Source organism: Prionailurus viverrinus, chromosome B3 (assembly GCF_022837055.1).
Source record: "Prionailurus viverrinus isolate Anna chromosome B3, UM_Priviv_1.0, whole genome shotgun sequence".
NCBI lineage: Eukaryota > Metazoa > Chordata > Mammalia > Carnivora > Felidae > Prionailurus > Prionailurus viverrinus.
This window is the reverse complement of record NC_062566.1, coordinates 138232088-138257981: the sequence shown is the minus strand read 5'-3', so window position 1 is coordinate 138257981 and position 25894 is coordinate 138232088. Positions and strand designations below refer to the sequence as shown.

Below are 25894 nucleotides of genomic sequence, written 5' to 3'. Positions count from 1 at the left end.
TGCACAATCAGGAGGGAGGACCCTTCGTGTGCATTGTCTGTGGACCCCAGTCCTGGGGGAGGGCCGATGATTCCACAGTGACTCCCAGATGAAGACACTTGGTCCCAGCCTGGCTGGGGGAGCCCAAATCAGATCTGCAGCTGGGGACCTCGCCTCTATACTCCCCATGCACGTTCTTCACTCCCAGCCCCGAGTCAGGACTGTGCAGGGCCCTGCAGCCTCCCCGTCTGGGTCTCCAGAGTCTCAGGGCTGGGGTCCTAAACAAGGGATTGTGTAGGGCTGGCTTAGCATCATTCCCAGGAAAGCAGATGACGTGGGCACACTGATATTTGAAAATTCCAAAGGGGCTCCACTGGCTGCCCAACTGTATGCATCTTTTATTCCAAACCTGCGTGTCTCGTACTTTTAAAACAAACACAGGAGAAATCATGTCAGTAGACATTTCCTGTCATTTTTCTAACATAAGCACCAAGGATAACAAACTCTATTATCTGTGTTGTATTTTCTCTATCATTTCCCAGTGAGCATCGGTGCCTTAATTTTTATTTCAGAAAATCACACTATTTCCTCTTCTCCTTTTTCATTTAGAGATATGAATCAAATCCTTGATGCCTATGAAAATAAGAAGCCGTTTTACCTGTATACGGGCAGGGGCCCCTCTTCCGAAGCAATGCATGTAGGTCACCTCATCCCATTTATTTTCACAAAGTAAGTATTGTATCGGGTACCTTTTTTCACTTCTATTGGTAAACCAGGAATGTTATTTATAAACCATGTCTAGAATGACAAGGCAGCCCTAGTTTGTGTTCGTTAGACAAACAAGGTGTGAGGGGACTGGTGCCTTTCTGGCTTCTGTTCACTTTGTTCCTGGTGTCACTTTAGAAAGCGTGGCGTGATGGGGTCAGCCAGCCTGTTTCCTCCTGTCCCTGTTCCTGTGACCGTGGCAGAGTCCCTTCCCTGAGCCTTCATTTCCACGTCTGCAGGAAGGGAGTGATAATACCTACCTCCTAAAACAGTTGCCAGCCTGCAAAATAATGTAAAGCAGTACAAAGCTGAGCGCAGGGCCTTCCAAGTTAATCGGTCATAGTGGTCAAATTTCACAGCATGACACCGTGCGGTTGTGTAGACGAGAAAGTTTTGCCATACGTCGTTAGCAGGGACTGTGTCTTCGGATTCAGAACAGAGAAACGAGATGGTAGCCTTCTTTCCCGGTGTGTCCTAGGTGGCTGCAGGATGTGTTTAACGTGCCCTTGGTCATCCAGATGACAGACGATGAGAAGTACCTGTGGAAAGACCTGACCCTGGACCAGGCCTACGGCTACGCCGTGGAGAACGCCAAGGACATCATCGCCTGTGGCTTTGACATCAACAAGACTTTCATCTTCTCTGATCTTGACTACATGGGGTAAGGAGAGGATGCTCAGCTGCCTTCTAAACAAGCAGATGCAGACGTCAGGGCCTCATCTCAGCCACGGCTGAGTCGGAGACATCGGAAATGGCCTTTAGGTCTGGTGAATGTTTTTCTCCCTTTGTGAAACATTAGGATATGGTTTGTTGGTTTCGTTCTCCAGTTAAGGTTTCCATCCACAGCTTGAGACAGAATTGTAGTTTCTCTCCGAGGACCGTCAGTTTGCCGGGTTAGCGCCTTTCTCTTTCTTGGCATACTTTTCTCCTCACAGAGAAGGACTCGCTGGCACACAGTCCGTTCACGGGCCAGTTCTTTAAGTTGACCACTCAGTAGGCCAAAATACTGCATTTGGAAATCCCTGAATTGAAACTTCTGAGGTCTGTTTCATCCCAAATGACTACGAAGAACTATGTTAGAAAAGTAAGGCTTTGTCAAGTGTCCCAAGAATATGCTGTTCGGCTCAGCAAATACATCCTGAGCACCTGAGACACGGCTCTCCCCGCAATCCCCACGGAACCTAAGGAGTGTGGCCCCCATCATACGAGGGCTCATTACCAGGCCAAGACAGGATGTGGTGAAAACACGGGACGGGCTGCATCCGCACTCAGTGCAGAGGAACGTGGTCCTTACCGTTTCCCCAGAACGTCCCTTTTTATAAGGACTGAAATCTGAATGGTGGCTTTATAGCCACAGAGAGACATAGTTGCCCTGATAAGAAATCTGGCCTTTCTACCAACTAGTAAATGAATTAGTAATTTTTTAATTTTACCTTGAGATTTTTAAAATCGCATCTCTGTGGGCATACAGGCATCGTGGTGTGGTGTCCTCGGTGGGTTGGCCGGTGCTCCTCTCCGGCGTCACTGTCACGTCCGGCCAGACGGCACACCCCATGGTCCCACCGCCCCACCTTTGAGTGTGTTCTGACTTCTCCTCTCCCTGCGCCACCTCCAAACACGCCATCAAGCTCCCTTTTCCTGGGAGCTGTCCCTCCTACAGCCTGAGTCACGTGCGCCTCCTTCACCCCCCAGCACCCCAGGCTCCACTCAGCCACATCTGGGACGCAGTGAGGGGTGGCCCTGTCCCGCTTGGTCAGTACAGTAGACACGGGGTGCCTTCTGTGGCAGGCGCCCTCCTCGGTCCTGAGAACACGGCAGTGGGCCAAACATAGTCCCTGCCTCGCTGCCCGGAGATGCCGGTGAGGCAGAAGCAAGCGCCCCTTGCAAGCCCACGAAGATGACTGAGTGGGTGGGCACGTGATGGGGGCTGGACTTTTGAATAGTGCCCGTGAAAGGCCACCGCACAGCCCCCCCACCTCCCGGCTCTCGGCACATTCTGAGAAAACATGGGGTCTGGGGCAACTTTTCCAGCCTGTCTCTGGTAACTGCACTTGTGCGTCCTGTGGCTTTGCTCGGCAGGAACTTCCTCTTCTTCCGTGAACGTGCAGGAGTGATGAAAACCCGGATAACGTGTAAATCAACGGTTCTGTGCTGCCTCTTCTCCGAAAGACCTCTTTTGTTGAACCTAAAGTCAAGAGAGAAGTTTTAAAAGCTAAATCCTATTTTCAGCAGTTTCTTTTAAACAGTTGAGCATTTTACTTTTTTTTCTTGAGACTTAACTCAGAATCCAGATCTTTGATTGAAAAAAGCTCCTTCCCGGTCTTTAGGAGCTGAAACTACAGCAAAGCCAGCCTCCAGCCCCTCTCTGGGTGGGAGCGAAGCAGCCAGGGCCCCGTGGGGAGAGAAGTCCACGGCAGGCAGGCTGGCCCCGGACACCCTGTCCCCACACACATTTCTGGCCCTGTTCGTGGGCCCAGAGAGGCCTTCCTGCCAGGAGCCATGAGGGACCAAAAGATACTGTACCGGGGATCTGCGAGCTGGTGTTCCAGACCCAGCTCCGCTCCTGGTTGGTGTGGTGCCTTGGGGCGAGTCCGTATGTTCTCTGAGCCGCCTGTAACTCGGGGGTTTAGCACAAGTGGCGGGCAGCCCAGGGGAGGGTCCTTCCGTGTGCCCTGCCCGGGTTCCCATCCTGACCACCGTTTACCGTGCGCCGGGCAGCTGAGTCACCTGCCGTCCGCCTGCTTGCCCGGCTCGCTCGCTCACGTGTTCCCTGAGCATCTGCGACGTGCCAGACTTACGCAGGGGATACAGCTGCCCACGGGACACTTATCCAGCAGCTGTGTCGGGTTATCTGCAAACGGCGAGAGTCGGCAGTTTAACAGATGCCAAACCAGGTGATAATGAGGGCTGTGAGGACAAACGAAGGACAAAAGTCGGGAGGTCATGGCGCCCCTGCTGCAGTTTCATGAGGACTTAGTGAGGTGCTACACGCAAAGCGGCCTTTGAGCAGTATGTGGTGAGCGCTTCGTAAATGTACGACCTAAAATCCCGTTGGGCTCTAAAACCCTGTCACTGATGGCCCGTGTGAGGTAACCCGGGAACTGTTCTTTAAACCGTGTGAGTGTGCAGGGCAGGTGCCGTCCCAAGGGGAGCGAGGTGTTCGGCCTTCACATAGGAGACGCGGCCAGATCTGCTCCTTGGCAGCAGGGGCGAGGCCTCGGCGCGCGTGGGCCCCGGGTACGCCTGGGGAGCCGAGGACCCTCCCGGGGAGGCTGCAGTGCTCACAGGGCGGCCCCCTCTCATCTTGCGGCCTGCATGGCCCAAGCACTGGCCGTCTGCTAAGAAAGGGCAAGGTTATCTTACTCAGAAACGCTGCTCAGACACCGCCGGCCCGGAGCGCTGTTGCCATGGGGCTGCTGTAGACTCCGCTCCTCGTGGGGCTGGGGGCCCACTCGTGCAGCTCAGCCGCGGGCAGATTGGCCCTGCTGGTTGGCTTTCGTGGTTGCCTCCACCCAAGGCGGAGTCTTGCTGTGGCCCTCGCCCCCGGGCGCCACACAGCGGCTTGTCCTCCCCGGGTGTAAGCAGCATGCCCCCCCGACCAGGACCCTCTCCAGCGTGAGGGAGCTCCTGTCTCAGCAGGACCACAGAGCAGGCCTCTTTCCAGGCGGCGGCTGCGCTCTGCTCTGAGTGGGCGACCCGCGGGGGTCAGGGGGGCACTTTGCATGTCGCCAGGTTCCTAGTGTCTCCTCTGTAGCTCTGTTCCCCGGCCAGTGCCCTGGGGCCGAAATTCAGCAGGCTGCTGAGTGAAAGCTGCCATCTCCTCCCGAGCGGGGCTCTGCTCAACTCGGAACAAACCCTGGTGTGCTGGCCTTCCCCTTTGTACCCTCCCTGCCGGTGCCCCTGCCTTTCTGACACTCCCCTCCCTGCCTGCCCGGAGACCGTCAGCAACCTTCCATCCAGGAGCTAGTCTTAAACTCTTTCAGAAGCTGTGCGATGTGGTGAGGAAAGCAGAGGCTTTGCGGCCAGACGAGCCTGCGTTTGGGTCCCGGCTCCTGTACTCACAGGGTCAGTGACGTGACCCTCAACCTCTCGGAGCCTCCGTCTTTGCCTGTAAGGGGAGGTAGAGCTACTATCTTAAAAGAGAGTTGGAACATAGCATGGCTCCCACCACAGGATGCAAGCACCTAGTAGACACTAGCTGTCCCCATTTCCCTTTCTGTCCTGCGGTGCCTGACACATGGTAGGGCTGGAGACCAGGGCTGCTGAGTATACTGGAGATGCTGTGCAAGAAGTCACTCTGGGTTCTGCCCCTCCCTGTGTCAGCTTTGTCCTCAGCCTTAGGTTCCTCTGGTAGCAGAATGGCTGCCACAGATCCAGGCCTCATATCCACATCCCTCAGTGTCCAGAAGAGAGAATCCAATTGCTTGAATCAGCCACTGTAGGCCCAGCCTTGTTGCTGAGCATGGGGTCTTCCTGCCCAGACAGCACGGCCGCCCTGCAGTGGAAGGGGCAGTGGGGGCTAGACGCGGTGGTTTCTATCCAACACTGTCCGGCAACAAGTTGCAGATATCCCCCCCCCCACCCCACACACACACACACACAACCAAACAGCGTGTGTCAACAGAAAAGCTCCCTTGGAGCTCCCAGACTTGAAGCTCTGTGGTAGCTTGACCACCCACCCAGCTGAGTTGAGATACTCCGTGTCGGCCCGAGTCGGCCTGCGTCGGTGTGGTCTTGCCTCGTGTGCTTATTGTCTTGTGTTGGTTTCATGCTGGTTTCCACCCTCCCCCAGCCACTCTACTTTGCCCGCCACGGGTACCTTCGCCTACAAGTGCCTTCTGGGAGCCTCCGTGCCCACTCTGTGTCCTCAGCCCACACGCATGCACTCAGGTTTCACCAGCCTCTGCTTTGGCCTCGGGGGCAGGCCACCCTGTGAGCCTGAGATTTGATTCTGATTGTCCTTGCAGGGCGAGTCCAGGCTTCTACAAGAACGTGGTGAAGATTCAGAAGCACGTCACCTTCAACCAAGTGAAAGGCATCTTCGGCTTCACTGACAGTGACAGCATCGGTAAGGGGTCACTGCTGCCTGCGGCCCTGCAGGCTGGCGTGAACCACGGGTGTCTGCCCCGGGGCGGAGCTCTCTCAGCTGGTGACGTTTGCCGCTAGCCTCCACATAGCTCCCAGGCAGGTCCCCTCGTGAGGCTGAAGAGCTTTGTGGTGCCTTCGGCCCCATTTCTGGGCTGCGTGGAGCAGAACTTCAGGAGACCATCTGTCATCCCCTGGAGGTTTAGAAGAAAGAAGAGGGTAGGGATGACTGGAGCTCCTCTGCCCACTCGTGGGGTCCCAGCCAGTGTGGGACACCTCTGGCGGAGACCCAGGGGCTGTAGGATGACCTGCTCTGATGCCCAGGAGCCTCAGTTTCCCCCGTAAGAGGACAGGTTTGACCAGAGGCCCTGTGGAGCCCACCCTGGCCACCCTCGCTCTCTTTCTGTGGCTCGGGCCCCTGTACATACGCTCTGTCCCTTTCCACATATCTCCATGCCTTTCAGATGCATCAGCCTTCTCTCCTAGACTCTTAGCTCCCGAAGCTAGGACTCGATCCCTGAGGCTCGTGGTGGGTCGCCCGACCCCCAACCCTACTTTGTTTTGGGGGCGCGGCTCCAGGCCTGGGCAGCATGCCAGGATGTGCCTGCGGGTGCCACGCGGGAGTTTGCCCTGCTGGGAGGGAGCATGTCCCAGGGCCCTGTTGGCGAGGGACCCTCAGGGACACGTGCAGAGAGAAACGCCTTGGAGAGTCCTCACTGGGAGGCTTTTCACATAAGCCTTTTCTCTGATGTTTCAGTCAGACTCAATCCTGACAATTGGGGCATAAATCCTGTGCTTTTGAAAGGGTTTTTATCCTCGGAATCCCAGCATCCATTGGGAAGATGTCGCAGAGAAGGCTGCCCTGGACAAGAAAGGAGACAGTAGACGTACGAATAGCTGCGCACACTTTGCTTCCAGACGCCCGGGTTTGAATCCTGGCCCAGCCAACTGCTTGCTGTGTATTTGCTTTGGCAAGCTGTGTAAACAGTCTGAGCCCGAGTGTCCACGACTATAGAATGGAGGCCACGTGGCACCTTCTCATAGAGCTGTGAGCAGAGATGTGCCCGGGGAAGGCCCTGAGCAGAGCCCAGCACCCACATGTGGAGAATGGCCACCACTGCTCTGTGTTTTAATGGGGCGCTGCTGGTGGGGGCAGCCATCTACCTGGTCTCTCAAGAATAATGGGACCCCAGAAATGGGGTGTCTGCTAGGAGAGAGCATCACAGAGGCAGGACTTTCAGGGGAGAAGAGAAGCAGCGCCCCAGAACTCATCCTGCAGTGCCTGAGGAAACCCACGTAGCACAGCTGGCGTGGGTGGGCCCTGCCCCACTTGTCAGGGTCATACGAAGGTCAATGCGGCCCCGCCCCACTTTCAGGGTCATACGAAGGTCAGTGTGGCTCCGCCCCACTTGTCAGGGTCATAGGAAGGTTGGTATGGCCCCGCCCCACTTTCAGGGTCATACGAAGGTCAGTGTGGCTCCGCCCCACTTGTCAGGGTCATACGAAGGTCAGTGTGGCCCCGCCCCACTTTCAGGGTCATATGAAGGTCAGTGTGGCTCCGCCCCACTTGTCAGGGTCATACGAAGGTCGGTGTGGCCTCGCCCCACTTTCAGGGTCATACGAAGGTCAGTGTGGCCCCGCCCCACTTTCAGGGTCATACGAAGGTCATCGCCCCTTGACCACTTTGTGGGTCTAAGCAAGTAGCAGTAGCAGTGTTAACAGCAACACCCAAAAGATAAGAAAACGGTTTTAGGTTCCAGGGTATCATAATTTGTAACGACTGGAGATGAGGAACACCCGTGGGTAGAGGGTGGCCACACACTGCAGGACACGGTTGCGGGACAAAACGTACTTAACAACATGGGCAAACGTCACCAAATAGGAAAAGCGGTAAGGAGAAACTAGGTAGAGAGCAGTCGCAGAGGGAATTGGAGGAAACAGACGGAAAGAGACGCAAGCGGAGACTGTAGATTTCTTTCTTCTCCCCACTGTCCTGTGCTTTCAGATTCTCTGAAATGACTATCGCTTCTCTAAAGGGGATGAAGTCCATCGGGTTCATCCCTTTCGCTGGGTGAATGAACCAGAACAGGAGTTGGCATCCTGTGTAAAAATATTTTGTTGGCACTTTCAGGAAAGATCAGCTTTCCTGCCATCCAGGCCGCTCCTTCCTTCAGCAACTCATTCCCTCAGATCTTCGGAGACAAGACAGACGTCCAGTGCCTCATCCCGTGTGCCATCGACCAGGTCGGCAGGCAGAGCAAGGCGTTCTTGGTCTGGGGCGCTGCACCCTTTGATGGGAAAGGAGGTTTTAAGAGGTGTTGGGTGGGGGGCGATTCTGCTAGCTAGCTGGGAGCTCGGGAGCGTCCCTGGAGGCCACGAGGGTGCTGCTCACGGGCTGACGGCCAGCCCCTCTCTGCCCACTGTCCTCAGAGGCCCCTCTCGCCCCGTAGGATCCTTACTTCAGGATGACAAGAGACGTCGCCCCCAGGATCGGCTACCCCAAACCAGCCCTGCTGCACTCGACCTTCTTCCCCGCCCTCCAAGGGGCCCAGACCAAGATGAGCGCCAGCGACCCCAACTCTTCCATCTTCCTCACAGACACCGCCAAGCAGATCAAGACCAAGGTGAGCACTGCCCAGAGTGCAGGGGCAGCCCGTGCACACAGTAGACCGCGCCCGAGAGAGACACAGGCATGCACACAGTGGCGGGACTGTCCTTCTGGCGTCCTGGGTTCAGGGGTCCATAACTGCCGCCTGCAAGCGCGCGGCAACCTGTCCCCATCCCCAGACATCAGCTGAATTTGTTTTGTTTGTGTCGTTCTGTTTAGGCAGAAGTGGGGATTTTTCTTCCTTTTCTCTTTTCCACTTGCCCACCAGCACCGTGCCCAAGGGGTTTTCTTTAAAGTAAACAAACAATAGGAAACGCGTCAGTGCGTTTCTGCACACCAGCCGTATTCCAGGAACGGACCAGGTGCCTTACGTTTTCTGTTTCTGTTTCTCACTGGGAGGTAGTGGTGACTTCCTCTTAGAGGAACGAGAGGGATGAAGGCCAGAGGGATGACCGGCTTGACCAGGCTTCCACCTCAGAAACCATCAGAGTGCCGCCTGGCCTGGCCTGTGAGCGGCCACGACCAGGGTGGGGTGCAGGGGCGGCACATTCTCACGGAGACCCGACGTGGGTGGGTGCCCTTCGACAGGACGGTTGTGTCCGGCCCGGCGCGCAGCAGGCGCTCATTAAGCGTTTGGTGTTGACGCACCAAGGAAACCAGAGTAAGGAGTTTTTGTATTTTCCAGGGCCCTGCTTCTGTTGCCCAGTGCTGAAATGCCTGTAGGGGTACAGTCCCCTCTTGTCCCACAAAGCAGTGAACGTTTTATTTGGAATCCAGTGAGTGTTTGCAGGTTGGAAGATTACAGCGGGAGTGACCCAAACTGTTTGAGGCACGTAACGCCACCCTCTGAGTCACTGCCCGCCCTGACCCTCGTGGGGTCCCTAGCGGGTTCTAGTTGACAACGGGAAACCCTTAATGGCAAAACCCTCTTCCAGGAAATGGGTGCCGTCAGTTCTACCCCCTCTGTTGGAAGCTGATGTACTCGGGGGTTTTTTGTCTGCTTTCACTACTGGCTGGAAGTTCCAGAGCATGGAGTGCAGGGGAGGGAGGGAGGCTCCTCTTTTCTCCAGAGGAGAAGTCATCTTGTTTGGTTCTGCGTTGTTTTAAAGAAGTCATTTATGGGTCTGGGGCATTTTTCATTAACTTGGGGACCATTAAGGACCCTGAGGGCTGGATGGGCAGTGAGCACGGGGTCAGAAAGCACACAGCTGCAGAGGCCACCAGGGTTGTGAGCGGCCCGTGGGGCAGACAGGGCAGGCTAGCCCTCGTTCTCAGTCCCCAAGCCCACCTTCCACTCCCAAGTCCGAAGCTCCACACGAGCCAGGGTGGGGGCATGTGCTCCAGCCCTCCTGAGAATAACTGCAGTAGACGAGCTGGGGACACGGCGGTTCGGCTGCGGCATCACCCGCCACGTGTTGACATCTGTGATCTCAGTCCTGACAACCACCCAGGGAGGCCGTGACCATTTTGTAGGCAAGGAAATCAAGACTCAGGGGCCAGGCCGCTTCTTCCGTCCACACAGCTGGGGAGTGGTGGGGTCGGCACCGGTGCCCAGCTCCCCCAGTGCATGGGCCCCTCCCATAACCTAGAGTCAGGAGCCCCAGGCTTTCTGGGCCCTGCCACTTAGCGAGTGACCTCGCCGTCCAGGGGAGTCATTTGGGAAGTGGGAGCAGCCGTACCGATTTCATAGCCTTGAGACCAGGCTTACGTGAGATCATACACGTGCCGCCTGAATTTAAGGATTTAGTTCAAAAACTGAATGGTTGGACGACTCCTTTGTAGTACAGGCCAAAACAGGCCTTTCCCAAGCTGCTGCAGGGCCCCGCCAGAGCCCACCGAGTCAGACCCTCCTTCCTGCAGGTGGCCTTGGGGTGTGGAAGCCCCTCTTCCGGGATGAGTATCTGTAATACGGTTTGCCAGCCCGGCCACACCCCCCCCCCCCCCCCCCCCCGCTTGTGATTTCTGCTAACAAGACCCGTTTAGTGCATACTCCCAGACTGGCCTCTGGCTCTGGGGTGGACATTCAGTGGCCCTCCTCTGCCCTGTGCCTGGGGCTCCTGCAGGCCAGCTCCCCTCTCCCGTAGGATTGTAGCAGCCAGAGTTCACTGGCTGTCAGAGCTCGGTGGTTGAGTCAAGTTCCCCCATCCTTCAACTCAGACGTCCTCACTAGTGAGGTTCCTCTTATAGCAAAAATCGCATGGTTTTGGTACGTCTCACCTGCTTCTGTCATGTTGGATCCTGACAGCTGCATTCTGGTCGCCACAACCAAGGCTGCTCTCCACCCTAACACAAACCCGTTTTCCTGCTGGCTTCCCATGAGCAAGGCCCCAGTGGTGCTGAGGACTGGCCAGGCCCACAGCAGGCAAACTTAAGCCACTCTCAGAGGTCTGGTGTCCTGGGGAGGGTCAGCCCGGCTCTGCCGTTCACTGCCACATACCGCAGGTCCTTGACACGGCACCTCATTATCATCCATGAAGTGCCGAGGTCATTGGGTTGTCGGGGTTAACTAACGTGATAACGAAGGCACGCCTGTGTGCCATCATTGGACGAGGCCCTGCCCAGGGAGGAGTAGCACACAGGAGGCGGGTGTTCCCCGTGCATCTCCTAAAACATGCGGCAAACACGCCTTTCCTCCTCTTCCTCTCAGACGGGGACTGGGAACTGTCACCTTTAAAACCACCCCGTGGAGCCTGGGGAATGCTGTCCCCAAGACTTACGTCCTGGCACTCGAGTGTCTTCCCTAAGGCCCAGCAGTGGCCTGGCGTGGCCCAGGAGTCTGAACACAGGAAGATGCCCGTGCAGGCAGGGGCTGCCCCAGACCCGTGACCCCATGAGACCCCCAGCGCCTACCTGAGGGCACCAGACCTCAGGAGAACCCACTACCGTGTGCTCTTTCTGCTTATTTTGTATCTTCAATAGCTTTTGCAGTTTGCTTGCACTGATTTTGTTTTATAACTTGGTCTTTTTTGTGAAAAAGAGGAAAGACGAACCCACACTTGTCTTCATTTTTCCTCCCCGCAACCCACCCGCCAGCATCTACCCCTCACCAGTTGCCCCTTGCGCAGGGCACAGGGCAGGTCCCGCTCTCCCAGAGAGCTTAGCTTAGCGGCCACCACCAGCGGGAGTGGGTGTCCCTGACTCCCTGGTGACGGAAGAGCCTCTGCCCCTGATGTCCCCACTGCTCCTTGTTCATGGCGTCCAGTCAGTAATCTGCCCTGCGGTCCTGGGGAGAAGGGGTAAACGTCTCAACATAGAAACTGTCAGCGCTGCCCCCCTTTTCCCCATCAAAGAAAAATAGGGTGACAGGCCACCTGGATGGCTCAGTTGGTTAAGCGTCTGACTTTGGCTCAGGTCATGATCTCGCGGCCCATGAGTTCGAGCCCCGCATCGAGCTCTGCGCTGACAGCTGGAGCCTGGAATCTGCTTCCACTTCTGTGTCTCCCTCTCTCTCTGCCCCTCCCCTGCTCGCGCTCACTCACTCTCCCTCTCTCTCTCGCAAAGATAAATAAACATTAAAAAAAAAAACAGGGTGACATTTGTACATAGCAGGTTTCAAATGTTTGTGGAAAGAAGGTTGAGGAAAATTTGTCCTCTTTAACTTTTCTTCTCTCGTCTCTTGGCCCTGATTTCTCCCAAGATTATCTTCAGCGATTCCAAAAAACCATTTTTGTTCGTTTCCGAGTCTGTCTTCAGTTCCTGAAACTGCGTATCTTTAGGTGGGGCTGCTGCAGGCGCTCTCTGCCTCTGTGCTTCTTGTGGGCTCTGCTCTCTCTTACTAGCCCCATTCTTGTGGCTCCCACTCTCTCTTCCACACGGTGAAGGCAGCAGCCCCCCTTCCGTGGTGGCCTCTTTCACTCTGAAGGTGGCTGGTGGCTGCTCGTCACCGGAGAACTGTAGGCCGCCCCTCCCCACTTTGGGGAAAGCTTTGGCTTTCCCAGCTCTGTTCTGTCTCTTGGGGTCGGGGGGACCAGAGCTAATCCCCACCCACACTCCTCTCCAGTCAGCCCCGCCGGCACATACCCGGGCTTGATGGACGGGGAGGGACAGTTCGTGGGGCTCCTCCTCCCGACGGTGAACCCCAGCCTCCCTCCATCTGGGACCTGATGGGGCAGAAGGCAGTCACTGGCCCGACCACCACCCTCGGCTCGCAGCCAGTTTCCACACGCGGAGCGGCCGAAACCAACCAGCATCTCTGTGCTCTTACTGGTGCAGGTCAACAAACACGCATTTTCCGGAGGGAGAGACACCGTCGAGGAGCACAGGGAGTTTGGAGGCAACTGTGACGTGGACGTGTCCTTCATGTACCTGACCTTCTTCCTCGAGGACGATGATAGGCTCGAGCAGATCAGGAAGGTGGGACCACAGGCCGCAAGGTCCAGGGGTCCCCGGCTCTGTCATAGGGGCCGTGGCGGGGGGGAGGGGGGTGGCAGCCAAGCTTACGGGGGTCGGAGCCTCTCAGGGCCCTAGGCCTCGGGGACAGGCGCTCAGCCGAGACGAGATGAAAACTGAGGAGGTCCATCTGCTTTAACCACATGTAGGAAGCCTCATAACGGGTAGTTCGTGGAAGAGAAAGCACTGAGTGCGGTGTGGTTCCCACACACACAGGTCTGCTCTTACTGGACGCTACGGAATCTGTCTAGATAGGTTCACACAAGACGGCATCGGAGTTAAAATAGTTCCCCCACCGAGTTAGCAGGTTTGTGTTGCTGTGGTGTTTGCAGATGCTTCGAGGCCCACGCGGGTGAGTCGAGTGTTCGCGGCACGGCCTCTCCGCGAGCAGTTTGCTGAGAAACGTGAAGAAAGAGCCCAGGGAATGTCCGTAGCCTTTGTCTTAGGTTTTCCAGGCCCTGGAATCTTTTGCAAGGAAGTAGTCCCGAATAAGAAAGAGCTCTCCATACAAAGATGTTTAACACTGATAATAGCAGGAAGTTCACAGCAGACTGTACAGCAGAAGGGACGCTGACCGGGAAGGACGGGTGATCACGCAGGCACGAGTTTGCAGTGACACGGACAACGTGCCCGTGACAGTGATCGCAGTTACCAGACTGGAAATGCAGTGAGATCAGCTATTCTTAAAGTTAAGAATCTAGGAGGAAACACGCCAGGATGGCAGTGCCTCTCGGCTGCTGGGTGCTGGCTCTGCAGGGGATTTTCCTCCACCTTTGCTGCTACTGTGTACTTTGTGTCAAGTTCGCTCAGTGAGCACGTCCTCCTTTCACAGTTAAATGAAAAGAGAGTCAGCAAAGATTTAGAAAAGCTGGTAAAGCTGAAGGGAACGGTCGTCGTTCGGCCTGGAGTCCTGCCGCCCAGAGAGGAGGGCGGGTGGGGCGAGTGGCGGGTTGTGGCCACTCGTCAGGCGGGGCGTAACGCGCAGTTTAAGTTGCAGGTTCTTGTTCTGCCGAGCGCCCCCCGTGCACCGGGCCCCGCGTGGGTGAGCCGGGCACGTGCAGCCGTGTCTCACCGCGGTCTGTCTCCCTCCGGGCAGGACTACACGAGTGGAGCCATGCTCACCGGTGAGCTCAAGAAGATCCTCATAGAGGTTCTGCAGCCCTTGATCGCCGAACACCAGGCCAGGCGCAAGGAGGTCACGGACGAGATCGTGAAAGAGTTCATGACTCCCCGGAAGCTGTCCTACGACTTTCAGTAACATTCGTTTTATACACGCTTATAAAAGAGATGTAATTTACCAGTAATCCCAGCCCAATCGAATCACCACTATCCGTAGGCTCTGTCACACGGTAATTCCTGGCCTGGAATCTGTAAGCCCTGTGTGTGTATCCATACTGTTTCTTCCTGTGATGCCCTCCTTTCTGTCTCTTGCGGCAAAACCCTTGGGGATTGGGTGCCAGCTAACGTTTCGTGGTCGGACAGTCCAGCTGGAGTCTCTCCCACAGAGCAGCCCCCAGAGGTGAGACCTTTGGGGGTCTGCCCCCGACAGGGGGCAGCCTGTCGGGTCCACAGGACAGCTGCCATTGAAAACGTCCTGCGGGTTCCCAGCCTACTCTCCGAACCTGCTCTGTGAACGAATGTGGAGCGTGCATACGTATCTGCAGTCAGAACGTCACGATCATAGAGTGAGACGTGCTTCGAAAAGTCTATGTGGGAAGTTTAACGGGCACAGATGTATTTCCCCCGTGCCCCCCAAAATGTAAAAGAATCGCCAGCTAAAAGCTTTGCTGTCCGTTTGGCTAAGAGAGCTCCCAGCTTGAAGGCTGCTCTTCATTGGCCCAGGTTGGCCAGTGTTTATTAAATTGAGTCTTCTGTGGGCAAGACTCTCCAGTTCACTTACCACACTCCAGACCGTGCATGCACCACACTCCAGCAATCATGCTTTTCCCTGAGCGTACTAATACTTCGTCCCCACCAAGTAACCCTGACACTCCACGCTGAAAGCCGCTGGCTGCTTCGCACTGACGGTGCCCGGGGCTGAGGGGTCTGTTGTCTTTGCAGATCCTTTTGTTTTGACACTTGACTGGCGTGGAAGTCTCTCTGCACAGAGCAGTGCCCTGGGGCAGGTGGATGTAGCTAGACCGCGTGCAGCCGCCCTCACGGCCCTCGGCGGCGCGTCCACGGGAGGCCTGTTGAACCGTGCGCCCTGTATAGTTTCGGAAAAGCGGAAGACCTATCTCAGGGAAAGCCCTTGGTTGAGGTGTCTGTCCTTCCTGGAGGCACAGGGTCCACTCCCTCATGTCACTCGTTGGCGTGAATAAACTTGCTTCAGTCCTGCCTGTGTCTCGGTGCCGTGTCTGGGGTTTGAGGAGCAAGCAGGCCCGCGTCAGGCCCAGGGCCGTGCTGCGCCTGCCGCCAACGGCGGAGGCCTCTCCGAGGGTGGCCCTTGCGTCCCGGGGTCCCACCAGGGGGTGACGTGGGGCGGAGACACAGACAGAAAATCCCCTTGGCGCTGGGATGCAGGCTCCCAGGAGTGGGCCGGAAGGTAGCCCGTCTGCCTGGTTTCTAGCCCTCGGTGGCCACCCTGGTGCTGGCTGTCGCACGGCGGAGGTGTCCCCGCGAGCGGCGGTGCTGGCCGTCACGCAGTGGAGATGCCCCAGCCGGTGGCTGTCCTCACCCCGCGGACAAGGGAGCGGCCATGGGGTGGGCGGTGGCGGTGCCGGTGGAGCGGGAGCTGGGCGGTAAGCTGGGCCGGCCCTGCCGGAATGGAGCCTGGAGCCCTCCCCCCGCCCATCCTCATCGGGTGGGGAAACAGGGCCTAAGAGAGGGCAGTGGGGCTCGTCCGAGGCCACACGCTGAGTTGCGACTCGGCAGGCCCATCCGGCCTCTTATTTGCTGTCTCCACACACGCGCAGAGGGGCCGTGTCACCAACGAGGGCGCCGAGGGTCCCACCCTGGCACCGGTGTGTGGTACGACCTCACCCGTCTCCCTCCCCGCCCCCCACCCGACCCGACTCCTGCTGGCCAGAGTCCCCGGCCCCGTCTCGGCCGGCTGCGGCCAGTGGGGCGAGCCGCCACAGAGGAGGGCACGGCCGTGTGGCCCTCCGCAGCCACACGACCTCTCGTTACCCCCTTGCACCCACGTCACAGGTGTGCCATGAGGCTAAAACGAGGGGCCGCGTGTGAAGTCGCCAAGGCGGCAGAGCACTGGGGGAGGAGTGTGGGGGCCGTAGACAGGACAGGCTGTGGCCCCTCACAGGCCAGCTCCTCCCCACCTAGGCTGTGGGACCTCGGGCAGGCCTCCTGACCTCTGGGGACCCCCACCTCCTCCCCTGTAAAACCAGAGCGGCCATACCTCACGTTCGGTTCTTGGGAGCAGTACCGTGGGTCAGAGGTCAGGTGACTCACCCAGTGGTCACTGCTGTTAAGGGCCACTGCCCCTCCGGCACCCACATTTTGCTAAAAAATATATATATATTTTAGGGAACACACACTCCGGAGCGCACGTCAGAGCGAGAACGAGAAGGGGGCTCCCCGCCAGCAGACTGCCGCTCTCCCGGGGCGTTCTGCCCGTGGCCCTTCCCAGAGCCCTGGATTCTCCCGTGAGCACCCGGCGGTGGGGGTCCCGGGGGGACCACCCCGCGCCTCCCACTTGAAACTTCCAGTGCAGCCTGGACTTTGTCGAGGTGGCCACGGTTAGGGTAAGACCCAGCTGGGCCCGCCTTCTCTTCCCCATTTCTGAAATTCGGGGCCGGGTCCGAAGGGCCATGTCACCTAGCGGTTGTAGAGAGCCTGAGGACCACCGCGGACCAGACCCTCCTGCAAAGCGACTTCCCCGCCACGGGCGGGGCCGGCTGCTCGGGGACCGGGGTCCCCACGCTCCCCGGCTGCCGGGAGCACTGCCGACGACTGTCCTTCCGAGGCCAAAGCAAATAAACGGGTGCTTCTAGTGGTCTTCCCGCCAAAAGCGGACACAGGGTCCGGGTTTTGACGGATCATCTTGCGTTCGGGGCACCGTTTCCCTAGAGCCTCCGCACCTTGAAGCTGGGTGAACTTCCAGGAACCTACTGCGGGATCATCCGCTCATTCCACACCCCCGCTGAGCACCTACTATGTGCTCGGCCCTGTGCTGGATGGAGTCCACATCAGACATGTGCTGCCCTCAGGCGGCTCACAGTCTCGGGTGGAGTGGGGTGTCGGGGGTGGGGGGCGGATGAGAGACCAAACGAGGAGCCAGGGTCCTGTGGGGGCCTAAAAAGCAGCCCAGGTCGGGCAGGGAGAGCTTCCCGAAGGAGGTGGTGCTGGGGGTGCCGAGTCAGCCGGGCAGAGGAGGGGGAAGCGTGTTCCTGGCAGAGAACGCAATGTAAGCAACTACTTGGCTCAGGGTGACAGGAGCAGGCTGGGAGGGCCCACCCGTGTGTCCCGGAAGCAGAACACAAGAGGTCTTTTCGGGGCAGACACACGCTCAAGGCCAGTGTCTGTGAGTGAGTGTCATCGAGGCAGGTGTTGGCTGGCTTCACCAGAGGGCTCCACCTGCCAGCCCCACCCCTGAGGGCCACTCACTACCGGAAGCCACGCGGGGCGGACAAGAGGGCTTCAAAAGTGCAGGCGCGAGTCCCCCCACACCTCCCTCTCGGAGCTGTTTCCTCACCTGCCGCCAGGCTGCGTGGTGACCTGTGTCAGGTACCTGGCATCCAGGACACACCCACCCCTCCCTCCTCCAGGCCCCCACGGAAAGGTGGCTCACAGCCAGATGTCCCGGCAGCGGAGGGGCCAGAAAGCGGTAGGTTTGGGGGGGGGGGGGGTCAGTCCTCATGCTGAAAGCTGAATGGCCCCCTGTGGCAGGGCTCGGTGCCCCAAAGGCGCAGGGAGTGGAGCCAGCCAGCGTGCTGGGCCTCAGTGTGCCCATCTGCATAGTGGGAACGACGGCCACACAAGGGTGGAGGCTTGGCCTCTGGGAAGGAGCCGGTCACCCGCCCCACGGACCGCAGAGCAGCACCACTGAGCACATTCAAACAAAAACGTTTTATTGTCAACGGCTCCCCGCGGAGTCTCGGGGATCTCCCAGCAGAGCAAGGGTGTGTGAGCGGGTCTGGCACCACGCTGGTCATGGCCGTCCGGGCAGTGCCCTCTCTGCGCAGCCCGGCGCAGGGGAGCAAGCGGGCGGGTGCATAGGCGCTCACCAGAGGAGAGCTGAGGGGGGCCTGGCGGGGACGGTGGCCAGCAGACACTGGGTGAGTGGACGGAGGTGCAGGGGTGCTCCGAAGACACGGGCGGCAGGGAGAGGCCCCGGGGAAGCTGGAACGACCAACTGACCAAACGTTCAAACGACCGCGCGTGACAGATGTCCTCCTCCAAGAGGCTCACTCCTCCCTGGCTCACGAGACCCTCAAGCCAGCCCCAGGCTGATGGCAGAGGGGCCCCTGAACCTCCTCGTGGTCCGTAGCTGGGTGAGCAAAGCCCCAGGCACGGCTGACTCCGGCCACCGGGTGGTGGCTCAACGGGGCCCAGACCCCCACACTCTCCTCCGCCACCTCCAGCTACGAGACGTCTGCAAGCCGCCGGCGGGCCGGCCCTGGGGCGCGGGGACTAGCTAGGTGGACAGGCCGCGGGTGAGCCCCAGCACGGCTTCGTAGGTGACAAAGACCACCATGTTGACGGGGAAGGCACGACAGCAGTTGAGCGTCAGCCCCTTGAAGAGGACCCGCGGCCCCTCCTCCCGAACGCTGCTCACCACGCAGTGCAGGAGGCCCCGGTAGCGCCGCTGGCCCTGGCCGTCCGCCTGCAGGCGCGACTTGATCACGTCCATGGGTGTGGCCACGGCCCAGGCCAGGACCCCGGCACAGCCCCCGGCCACCAGCACGCCCAGCACATCTGCAGGGAGAGACCCACCAGTGCCCCGGCCGCCAACCGGACGGGGACGCGGAGGAGGGCCAGGGGGGCCCCCCCGCGCAGGGGCCCCGCCGTAACGCAGCCCGGGGCTCCCCCCACCACCGCGACCCGCGCGAAGCCACGCGGCGGGTCTGGCCCGCCTCTTGGGTTGGAGGGCGCCGCGGCCCCCACCCTGGGAGGCGCCGTGGCGCCCCGTTTGGCACGACCTCGTCCACGCCTCCTCTCCCGGCCTCAGTTGCCACCTCCCAGGCCCCGGCCCCCCCTCACCTGGCTGGCTGCGGCCCGTGGGGGTGAGCTGCTCGCAGAGGATGGTGTAGGACAGGAAGTAGGTGGCGAAGGAGTGGCCGTCCCGGAAGAGCAGGGCCGAGCTGCCCTTGTAGAGGCCCCGCAGCCCCTCCTCACGGGCCACCGTGGCCAGGCAGTGCAGAGGTCCTCGGTACTTGGGCCCAGGCCCCGAACTCGCGGGGGGCGCGGGACACGCGGGGGGCGCAGCCGAGGGCCACGAGGCCGAGGGGCGCCGCTGCTGCGTCTGCGTCTGCAGGCGGACCTTGGCCACCTCGGTGGGCGAGGTCAGGAACACCTGGAGCGGAAGTGGCAGAGATAAGGGGGTGCCCACCGCTCCGCCCCCGGACCTGGCCTCCGGTAGCCTCCTGTTGCCCACAGCAGCATCGGGGGCCCGGCCTCCAGAAGCCTCCGGCTGGCTCCCTCTCTCTCTGCCCCTCCCCTGCTGCACTCTGTCTCTCTCTCTCAAAAATAAATAAACATTTAACATAAAATAAATAACATTTTTTAAAAGGCGGGGGGGCACGCCTGGGTGGCTCAATCGGTTAAGCGTTCGACCTCGGCTCAGGTCATGAGCTCGCAGTTCGTGGGTTCGAGCCCCATGTCGGGCTGTGTGCTGACAGCTCGGAGCCCGGAGCCTGCTACGGATCCTGTCTCTCCGTCTCTCTCTGCCCCTCCCCTGCTCGTGCTCTGTTCTCTCCCTCTCAAAAATAAGTAAACATCTAAGTAATAATAATAATAATTAAAACCAAAAAAAAAAAGTAGCCTCCAGCTGGCCCAGCAGTCACAGTGCAGCAGGGTTCAGAGTCAATGCTTGTGCCTGAGCAACACAACTCTGCTAGCACAGAGTGGGCTCAGCGCACAGTAGGTGTTCGGTAAATATGTGGGACAGTTTCGTGCAGGTATCACAGAATTAATATGTTAATGACCTTTATGTATTACGTAATTAACGTAGGTATTTAACGTAAGAATAATATAACACTGAATGTAGACATTTAATGACATTAGTAAGTAACAGGACATCACTGATGACAATATTACTAACAATACCGTCTGCCATCCTCTGGACGCTCATACCTGTCAGACTCCATGCTGGGGGCTTTCCCTTCCTAACCTTACTTGCTCTTCACCATGCCTCTTACTGACGAAGAGACAGAAGCTCAGAGAGATCCCCTAGCTTGCCCAAGGTCACTCGCCTAACGAGAATCCACTGAGCCCTCAGCCACAGCCCCCAGCCTTTGCCCCGTCTCTGCCCTCGCCGAGCCTCAGTTTCCCCACCTGCCGGGCTTGGTGGCCTCTCAGGCGGCCGGCTCAGGCTCTCCTGACCCCGCAGTCCCGAGGCCCCCTGTCCCCACCACCCCGCCCCCCCCCCCCCCCCGCCACCCCGCCACTCACGCGGACCAAGCCGGAGGCAAATCCCGAGAGCGTGATGTCAGTCTTGGCGGGCTTGATGTCCGTGCTGCCATACCGAAATCGGCAGATGTGTGCCAGGCAATGGCGGTAGGTGCCGAAAGACACGGACGAGACCAGGGACACGGTGCACACGGGCAGCGAGAGGCCTCTGTAGAAGCCCCACACCTGGAGGGCAGGCAGACAGGACCAGGGGGCCCAAATCAGGCTGGGGGCCCGGCCAGGAAGAGGGCCGTCCAGAGGGGCCCTGGGCCAACGGGACTGGGTCTCACCCCTGCTCTGCCCTGCCTTGCCATGGGAACCTCAGGCCAGTCTCTTACTGCCTAGGGCCTCGGTTTCCCCAGCTGTAAACTGGGGATCGTATTACCCCACTTTCGAGGTTATGTGAGGGACTGAAGAGACAGAGGGCTAGGCTGGACTAGGGCAGCTACTTGATGACGGTGACGATGGTGATGATGCGGGATGGCATGCTTCATTTGTTCACCCCGGGGCCAGCGTCGAGCCCCAAGTTCACGTGAGTCCCTCCTCTGGACCAGGCTCTGAGCTGGACGCTGGGGACACCTAATGACCACCCGGTGCCACTTTCAAGGGATGCCCAGCCTGGAGGGGACAGAAATGCAAACACTCCGGGGTCCCTCCCTGACCCTCAAAGGCCCCCTGTGGGCCCTCTCCTGAAGGCAGGACCTCCTTCTGAGCACCTCCTGTGTGCTGGACACCTGACTCTCGTCCTCAGAAACCCAGCAGGTTGGTACAATCATCCCCATTTGGAAGGTGACAGAGCTCAGAATGGGGTTCAGCATCCCCTGGCTGGTGGGGGTCTGAGGCCCTGACGTCCCCCTGCCCATTACCCTGGCCCCAGGCCTACCCTCTCTCGGCGATACGTGTCCCAGACGCAGTGCCAGATGCCCCTGTACTTGGGCTCTGTCTGGATCTTGACCTGAGAGAGAAGCAGGCTTCAGGAAGAGGTGGCTCCAGGCCTAGCACAAGGTCAGTAAGCCTGGGAGAGGGGAAGAGCCAACCCCTTGATCGTCAGAGCCGTGCTGAATGTGGGCAGAGCGGGGACCAGGAGCCCCCATGTGAGACAGGAGACCTAAGGCACAGGTGAGACGAGGGGCTGACGTGGTCCTGAGGGGCATGGGGAGGGCTGGTCTGATTAGCATGCCGGAAAGTTCTTCTGGCCACGGATGGAAGCAGGAGACTTGGAGGGTAGCCTAATCCCAGCCAAGGGCTTTTGGGTGGGCGGCGGGGGCCTGGCTGTCACCATACCTTCACCGTGTCCAGGGGGTAGCCCACAGCAACACCGCAGACTCCTGGAAGGAAACCAGACGAACCGGGTGAGGGGCAGGAGCAGGTGAGGAGGGGGGCGAACCCTGACCGGCTCCCGCCGAGAGCAGCCCCACGCTTCTCGTCCACACCGTGTCTCATCAACGTTGATATCGGTGTTGACACAGAGAAGGAAACTGAGGCTCCGGAAGGTAAGGTCGCTTCTGCCAAGCTGCTAGCAACTTCTCCTTCCATGTCTTGGCCCAGGGGTGCCTCGTTCCGAAAGCCCGAGACGCTCCACGGCCTCGCCCCCGGCGTCACGTTTTGGAAGAGCCTTTGCTCCGACACTGGCTGGGCCCCGTCTCCCAGCCAGGCAGCTCTTGCCCTCAGGCCTGTGAGGGGTTTGTCTGCCTTTGGCTGCAGGGTGTGTGTGTGGAGAGGCAAGGATCCAGCAAAGGCCGGCAGGTGGGAAAGCCCACGTCACCCAGGGCTCTGTGAAGGACCGCCTGGAACCACAAGTCTGCATGGAACAGACTGGGACATGAGGCTTCCTAGACCAGGGTGCTCTCTCCGCAAAGGGCCAGGTGCCACTATCCTGTTCCTTTCTCCCTTCCTGACAGCATATCTCAATGTCTAAGCCCCCAGAACCACCATGGAGAAGCCAGAGAGCCACAGACCCCTGGGATTACACACCCTGGGGGCCAGGGGTGGCCTGGTGGTGAGAGCATCTGAGGACAATAAGGCACCTGGGGGCTGTGCCCTATTTACTAGGCATCCCAGGACTCAATAAATGTGCGTGAATGAAAGAACAAAGTGAATGAATGAATGAATGAATGAGTGAATGAACAAAGCAAGTGAAGCAAAGGACTGACTGAATGACTTGATTAGAATTACCCTCCTTGACCCTCACACAGCTAGACCTCACCAAACTCCTACTCATCCATCAAAGCCCTGCCACAGCATGACCTCTCGTCTGGGGCCCTCCCTGACCGCTGTATCTGGCCTGCCTTCGTGCCGGAAACCATGTTGATCAGAGCCCCTGTCACGTGGTTTTGCTGCCGCTTCACACACGTCATGTCTGTCCTCCACAAGGCCCTCGTCTGATCTGGCCTGGAGGGAAAATACAGGACTCGGGAGCCCTTCCTGGCTTTGTGATCTTGGGCAAGTCAAGCCCCTTCTCTGAGCCTCCTCCTTAGAGGGCCAACATCCAGGGAAGCAGCCGGCCTCAGGCCCAGCTCATGGTAGGACCTCAGAAAGGTGGCTGGTGAGGTCAGGGCTCCAGTCTTTCCTGGATCGGCACTGCTGTCCCCTCCTGATGGGAGAAGAACAGCCCACACCGTTCCCAGCAGCATCGACCAGCACCCACGGCTGTTTCCCAAGACGAGCAAGGCCAAGGGTGCCTCACCCAAAATAGCCTCACAGCTTGCAGGACCAGAGGCCGGGGGGAAAGCCCCTTCCCAGCCTGTCTCCTAACAAGCCGGTTATCTCTCGGGATTAGTCTTTCGCAATCAGCCCTTTCCCCAGAAAGGAAAATAGTTTGGGAACCCAGCAAGGCCGGGACAACATGCATCCTGCCAGCGGGTGGGGCCAGGGCTCGGCGGGGCCTCTCCCCCTCCACGCCACCCCCAGTTTCCAGACCCAAGCCAGTTTGTCCTCAAACACCTCCCCGGCCTCCGGTTCCTTCCCACAGCTCAGCCATCCCTCACCACACTGGTGACCCCCTGGCACAGGGAGAGACCACCTCCTGCCCCCCCACCCCCACCGGGTGTCCCCACCCCCAGACCTGCCGGTCCGCCTCCCAGGCTGAGACAGCCAGGCCAGAACAGACTCCTGTCCCCACACCTCCCCCCGGCACCTGCGGCCCACGCCGGGCCCTGACCCCTTCCGGGGGCCCCTCAAGCCCCACTGCTGTGGGAAGCCTGCTCTCAGGCCACAGGACGTCGCAGCCCCTCCTGGTACCCCTGTCCCTGCCCGTTACCTCCGATGGCTCCAGCGACAAAATCCATGGACAGTGTGGTGGTGTGGGGGGGAGGTCCTGGGGTCTGCCTGCCTGCCAGCGGTCCGCACCACCACTGGGGTGGCCCCAAGAGCAACTGGGCCGGCTCCTCGCAGACCTTAAATACCTGCGGCCGGGGGAGGGACAGGAAACAAGAGCCCGCTGACCAGTGGCCCCGAAGGCAGAGGCCATGCGGGTCGATGCCCATACCCAGGCGCCGGGGAGCTGGCCTCTCTCCCGCCCCACCCCCCGAAGGACCCTTGTCCCAGTGCCCTCAGGACCCAGGTGTCAGGGAAACATGGGAGAGGGCACAGGAGGTGGCAGGCTCACTTCCACGCTGCCTGCAGGGCTGGGCCCCAGGCCACGTCCAGTCACCTCCAAGGAGGTCCAGGGATGGGGCTGTGCTGACCCTGTCCCTTCATGGTGTCCTCGGGCCTCCCCAGCTCCCCTGGAATTGCTCCTGCCCAGGAGCCCTCCAAGTTCCGTCCTCACTCGTTCAACAAACACCACCGGAGCTGAGGCTGAGCTGAGGCTGATAAGACCTGGTCCCCGTCCTCACGCAGCTCAGGCTGGCAGGAGGGGGTGGGGGCGGGCACAGGCAGGCTGCAGGGCTGTCCCCGCTCCGGGAGCAAAGGCGGGTCACAGCCCAGCGTCTGCCCCACGCGCTTCTCACTGCCCTGGTCCCTCACTGTCCCTGTGCACCCACATCCGTCTCCCGCTCCCCCGGGCCCGGCCAGGTCTGCCTCCACGCGGTCCCCAGCGCCCAGCACCGACTGAGTGGGGACCAAGCCCTGATGGACCCACTGCTAGGGACCGGGCTGCTGCCCGGCCTCTAACTAAGCCAGGGCACTCCTGAAGGGGAAGCCACTCCAACAAGAGATCGTCTGCAACCATTATAAAAACAGTGACCGCCCCCCAGCAGCGTACCCCTCTTTACGGTTTCCCAAGCACTCCTCCTCCGCCAGCTCACACGATCCTCATCACAGCCCCGAGGGAAGCAGGGCCGATGGTCCCCATTGTACAGATGGAGCCATCGAGGCCCAGAAGGGAGATCTGTCCAAGGCCAAGCAAGTGGCAGGGCTGGGTGTGATGGAACACTCTGGAAATACCAGTGCCTCTCGGATGCCGAGGGCCAGGCCCTGAGGCCCATGACCTCTGCCCCCATGGCTGTCACCCCACGGGCCCTCCCAGGGGCTCAGCATGTGCTCCCACACGAACCACAGGGCAGCGCTTCGAGGTGGCCACGCACTTGCCCAGGGTCACACAAAGTGAGTGTCCCGCTGACCAGAAAGCTGGCAGGACCCGGGTAGAGGGGCAGGTGGTGATGTCACAGGGTTCGGACAGACTGGTCCAGGTGGCCCTCAGGTCAGGGACTGTGTGTCTACCTGTCTTCTTGTCTTCTGATGGGCAGATGCAGACCAACCTTGAACAGGCTGGGTGTGACGGGGCCACATCCCCGCCTGCCCAGCTATTGCAGGGTGAAGGGGGGACGGGTTGGTGGTGGCAGCTACCAAGGCAGAGGGCAAAGGGCAGAATGCAGCCCGTCCCAGGTCAATCCTGCCACCCATCCTGGCCTTTAGAGAGACACAGCTCAGAGTCTGCTTAGCGGCCAGGCTGTTTGCATTCAAATCCCAGTTCTGAGGCCACAGCAATAACCACACAGACAAAAGTCCCCGCCCCGTGGTTCTTACATTCTGGGGAGCGGGGAACAGACAACCCAGAGGTGAGGAAGCTGCCAAACAGCGGGGAGTGCCAAGGACAGGGGCAGAGCAGGGAGGGGACAAGGTGTGTGTACGTGGGGGTGGGTGGCATTGGGAAGGGCCGCCCAAGATGGTGACATACAAGACGAAGGTGTTTTCTCAGTCGCTGCAGCCAAGTTTCACCTGCCCTTTGTCTCCCGAGCAAACATGCCCAAACTTTACCCTCTCACAGCAGAAACAGAAAACATGCCACCTCGCTGTTTAGGCTGCTCTGGGACAGGTCTGAAGGTTCCCCACCCAGCTGCGAGCTTCTGGCAGGCAGGGCTGTGCCAGATTTGTCTCTGAGCCCACAGCACCCAGCAGAGGACAGGCACCCTGGGGAGGCCGGGTGAGTAAATGCACGAGGAAACAAGTCAGTGGGTGGACGGGTGGGTGGGTGGATGGATGGACAGCTGGAAATACGGATGGGCAGATCAAAGGATGGATGGATGGATGGATAGATGGATGGGTGGATGGGGTGAGTGG

At 59.2% G+C, this 25894-nt stretch overlaps 3 protein-coding genes across 8 annotated transcripts in view; 2 read left to right on the top strand and 1 right to left on the bottom strand.

The window, feature by feature from the left end:
- The window catches only part of WARS1 (tryptophanyl-tRNA synthetase 1), a 31833-nt gene extending 16670 nt beyond the window's left edge, over positions 1 to 15163 (top strand). For both annotated transcript variants that reach the window (XM_047864651.1, XM_047864650.1), the window contains exons 5-11: positions 589 to 708; positions 1223 to 1405; positions 5712 to 5812; positions 7961 to 8073; positions 8280 to 8453; positions 12650 to 12790; positions 13923 to 15163. In XM_047864651.1, the coding sequence (XP_047720607.1) occupies positions 589 to 708; positions 1223 to 1405; positions 5712 to 5812; positions 7961 to 8073; positions 8280 to 8453; positions 12650 to 12790; positions 13923 to 14084 (994 nt within the window). In that variant the 3' untranslated portion in view covers positions 14085 to 15163. The remainder of the gene's footprint in view (positions 1 to 588; positions 709 to 1222; positions 1406 to 5711; positions 5813 to 7960; positions 8074 to 8279; positions 8454 to 12649; positions 12791 to 13922) is intronic.
- A 2669-nt stretch (positions 15164 to 17832) lies between these two features.
- The window catches only part of SLC25A47 (solute carrier family 25 member 47), a 19610-nt gene continuing 11548 nt past the window's right edge, over positions 17833 to 25894 (bottom strand). The window contains exons 2-8 of one of the 2 annotated variants that reach the window (XM_047862484.1): positions 23652 to 23796; positions 21677 to 21720; positions 21276 to 21347; positions 20396 to 20578; positions 18986 to 19298; positions 18561 to 18700; positions 17833 to 18137 (exon numbers count right to left, since the gene is read on the bottom strand). In XM_047862484.1, the coding sequence (XP_047718440.1) occupies positions 18006 to 18137; positions 18561 to 18700; positions 18986 to 19298; positions 20396 to 20578; positions 21276 to 21347; positions 21677 to 21720; positions 23652 to 23679 (912 nt within the window). In that variant the 5' untranslated portion in view covers positions 23680 to 23796 and the 3' untranslated portion in view covers positions 17833 to 18005. Of the gene's footprint in view, positions 18701 to 18985; positions 19299 to 20395; positions 20579 to 21275; positions 21348 to 21676; positions 21721 to 23651; positions 23797 to 25894 lie in introns of both variants that reach the window. The other variant, XM_047862483.1, reaches the window with a different exon arrangement.
- The window catches only part of SLC25A29 (solute carrier family 25 member 29), a 25821-nt gene continuing 25338 nt past the window's right edge, over positions 25412 to 25894 (top strand). For 3 of the 4 annotated variants that reach the window (XM_047862475.1, XM_047862479.1, XM_047862476.1), the window contains exon 1: positions 25484 to 25757. The gene's annotated coding sequence lies outside the window, so the exon portion shown is untranslated. Of the gene's footprint in view, positions 25455 to 25483; positions 25758 to 25894 lie in introns of those variants that run through there. The other variant, XM_047862474.1, reaches the window with a different exon arrangement.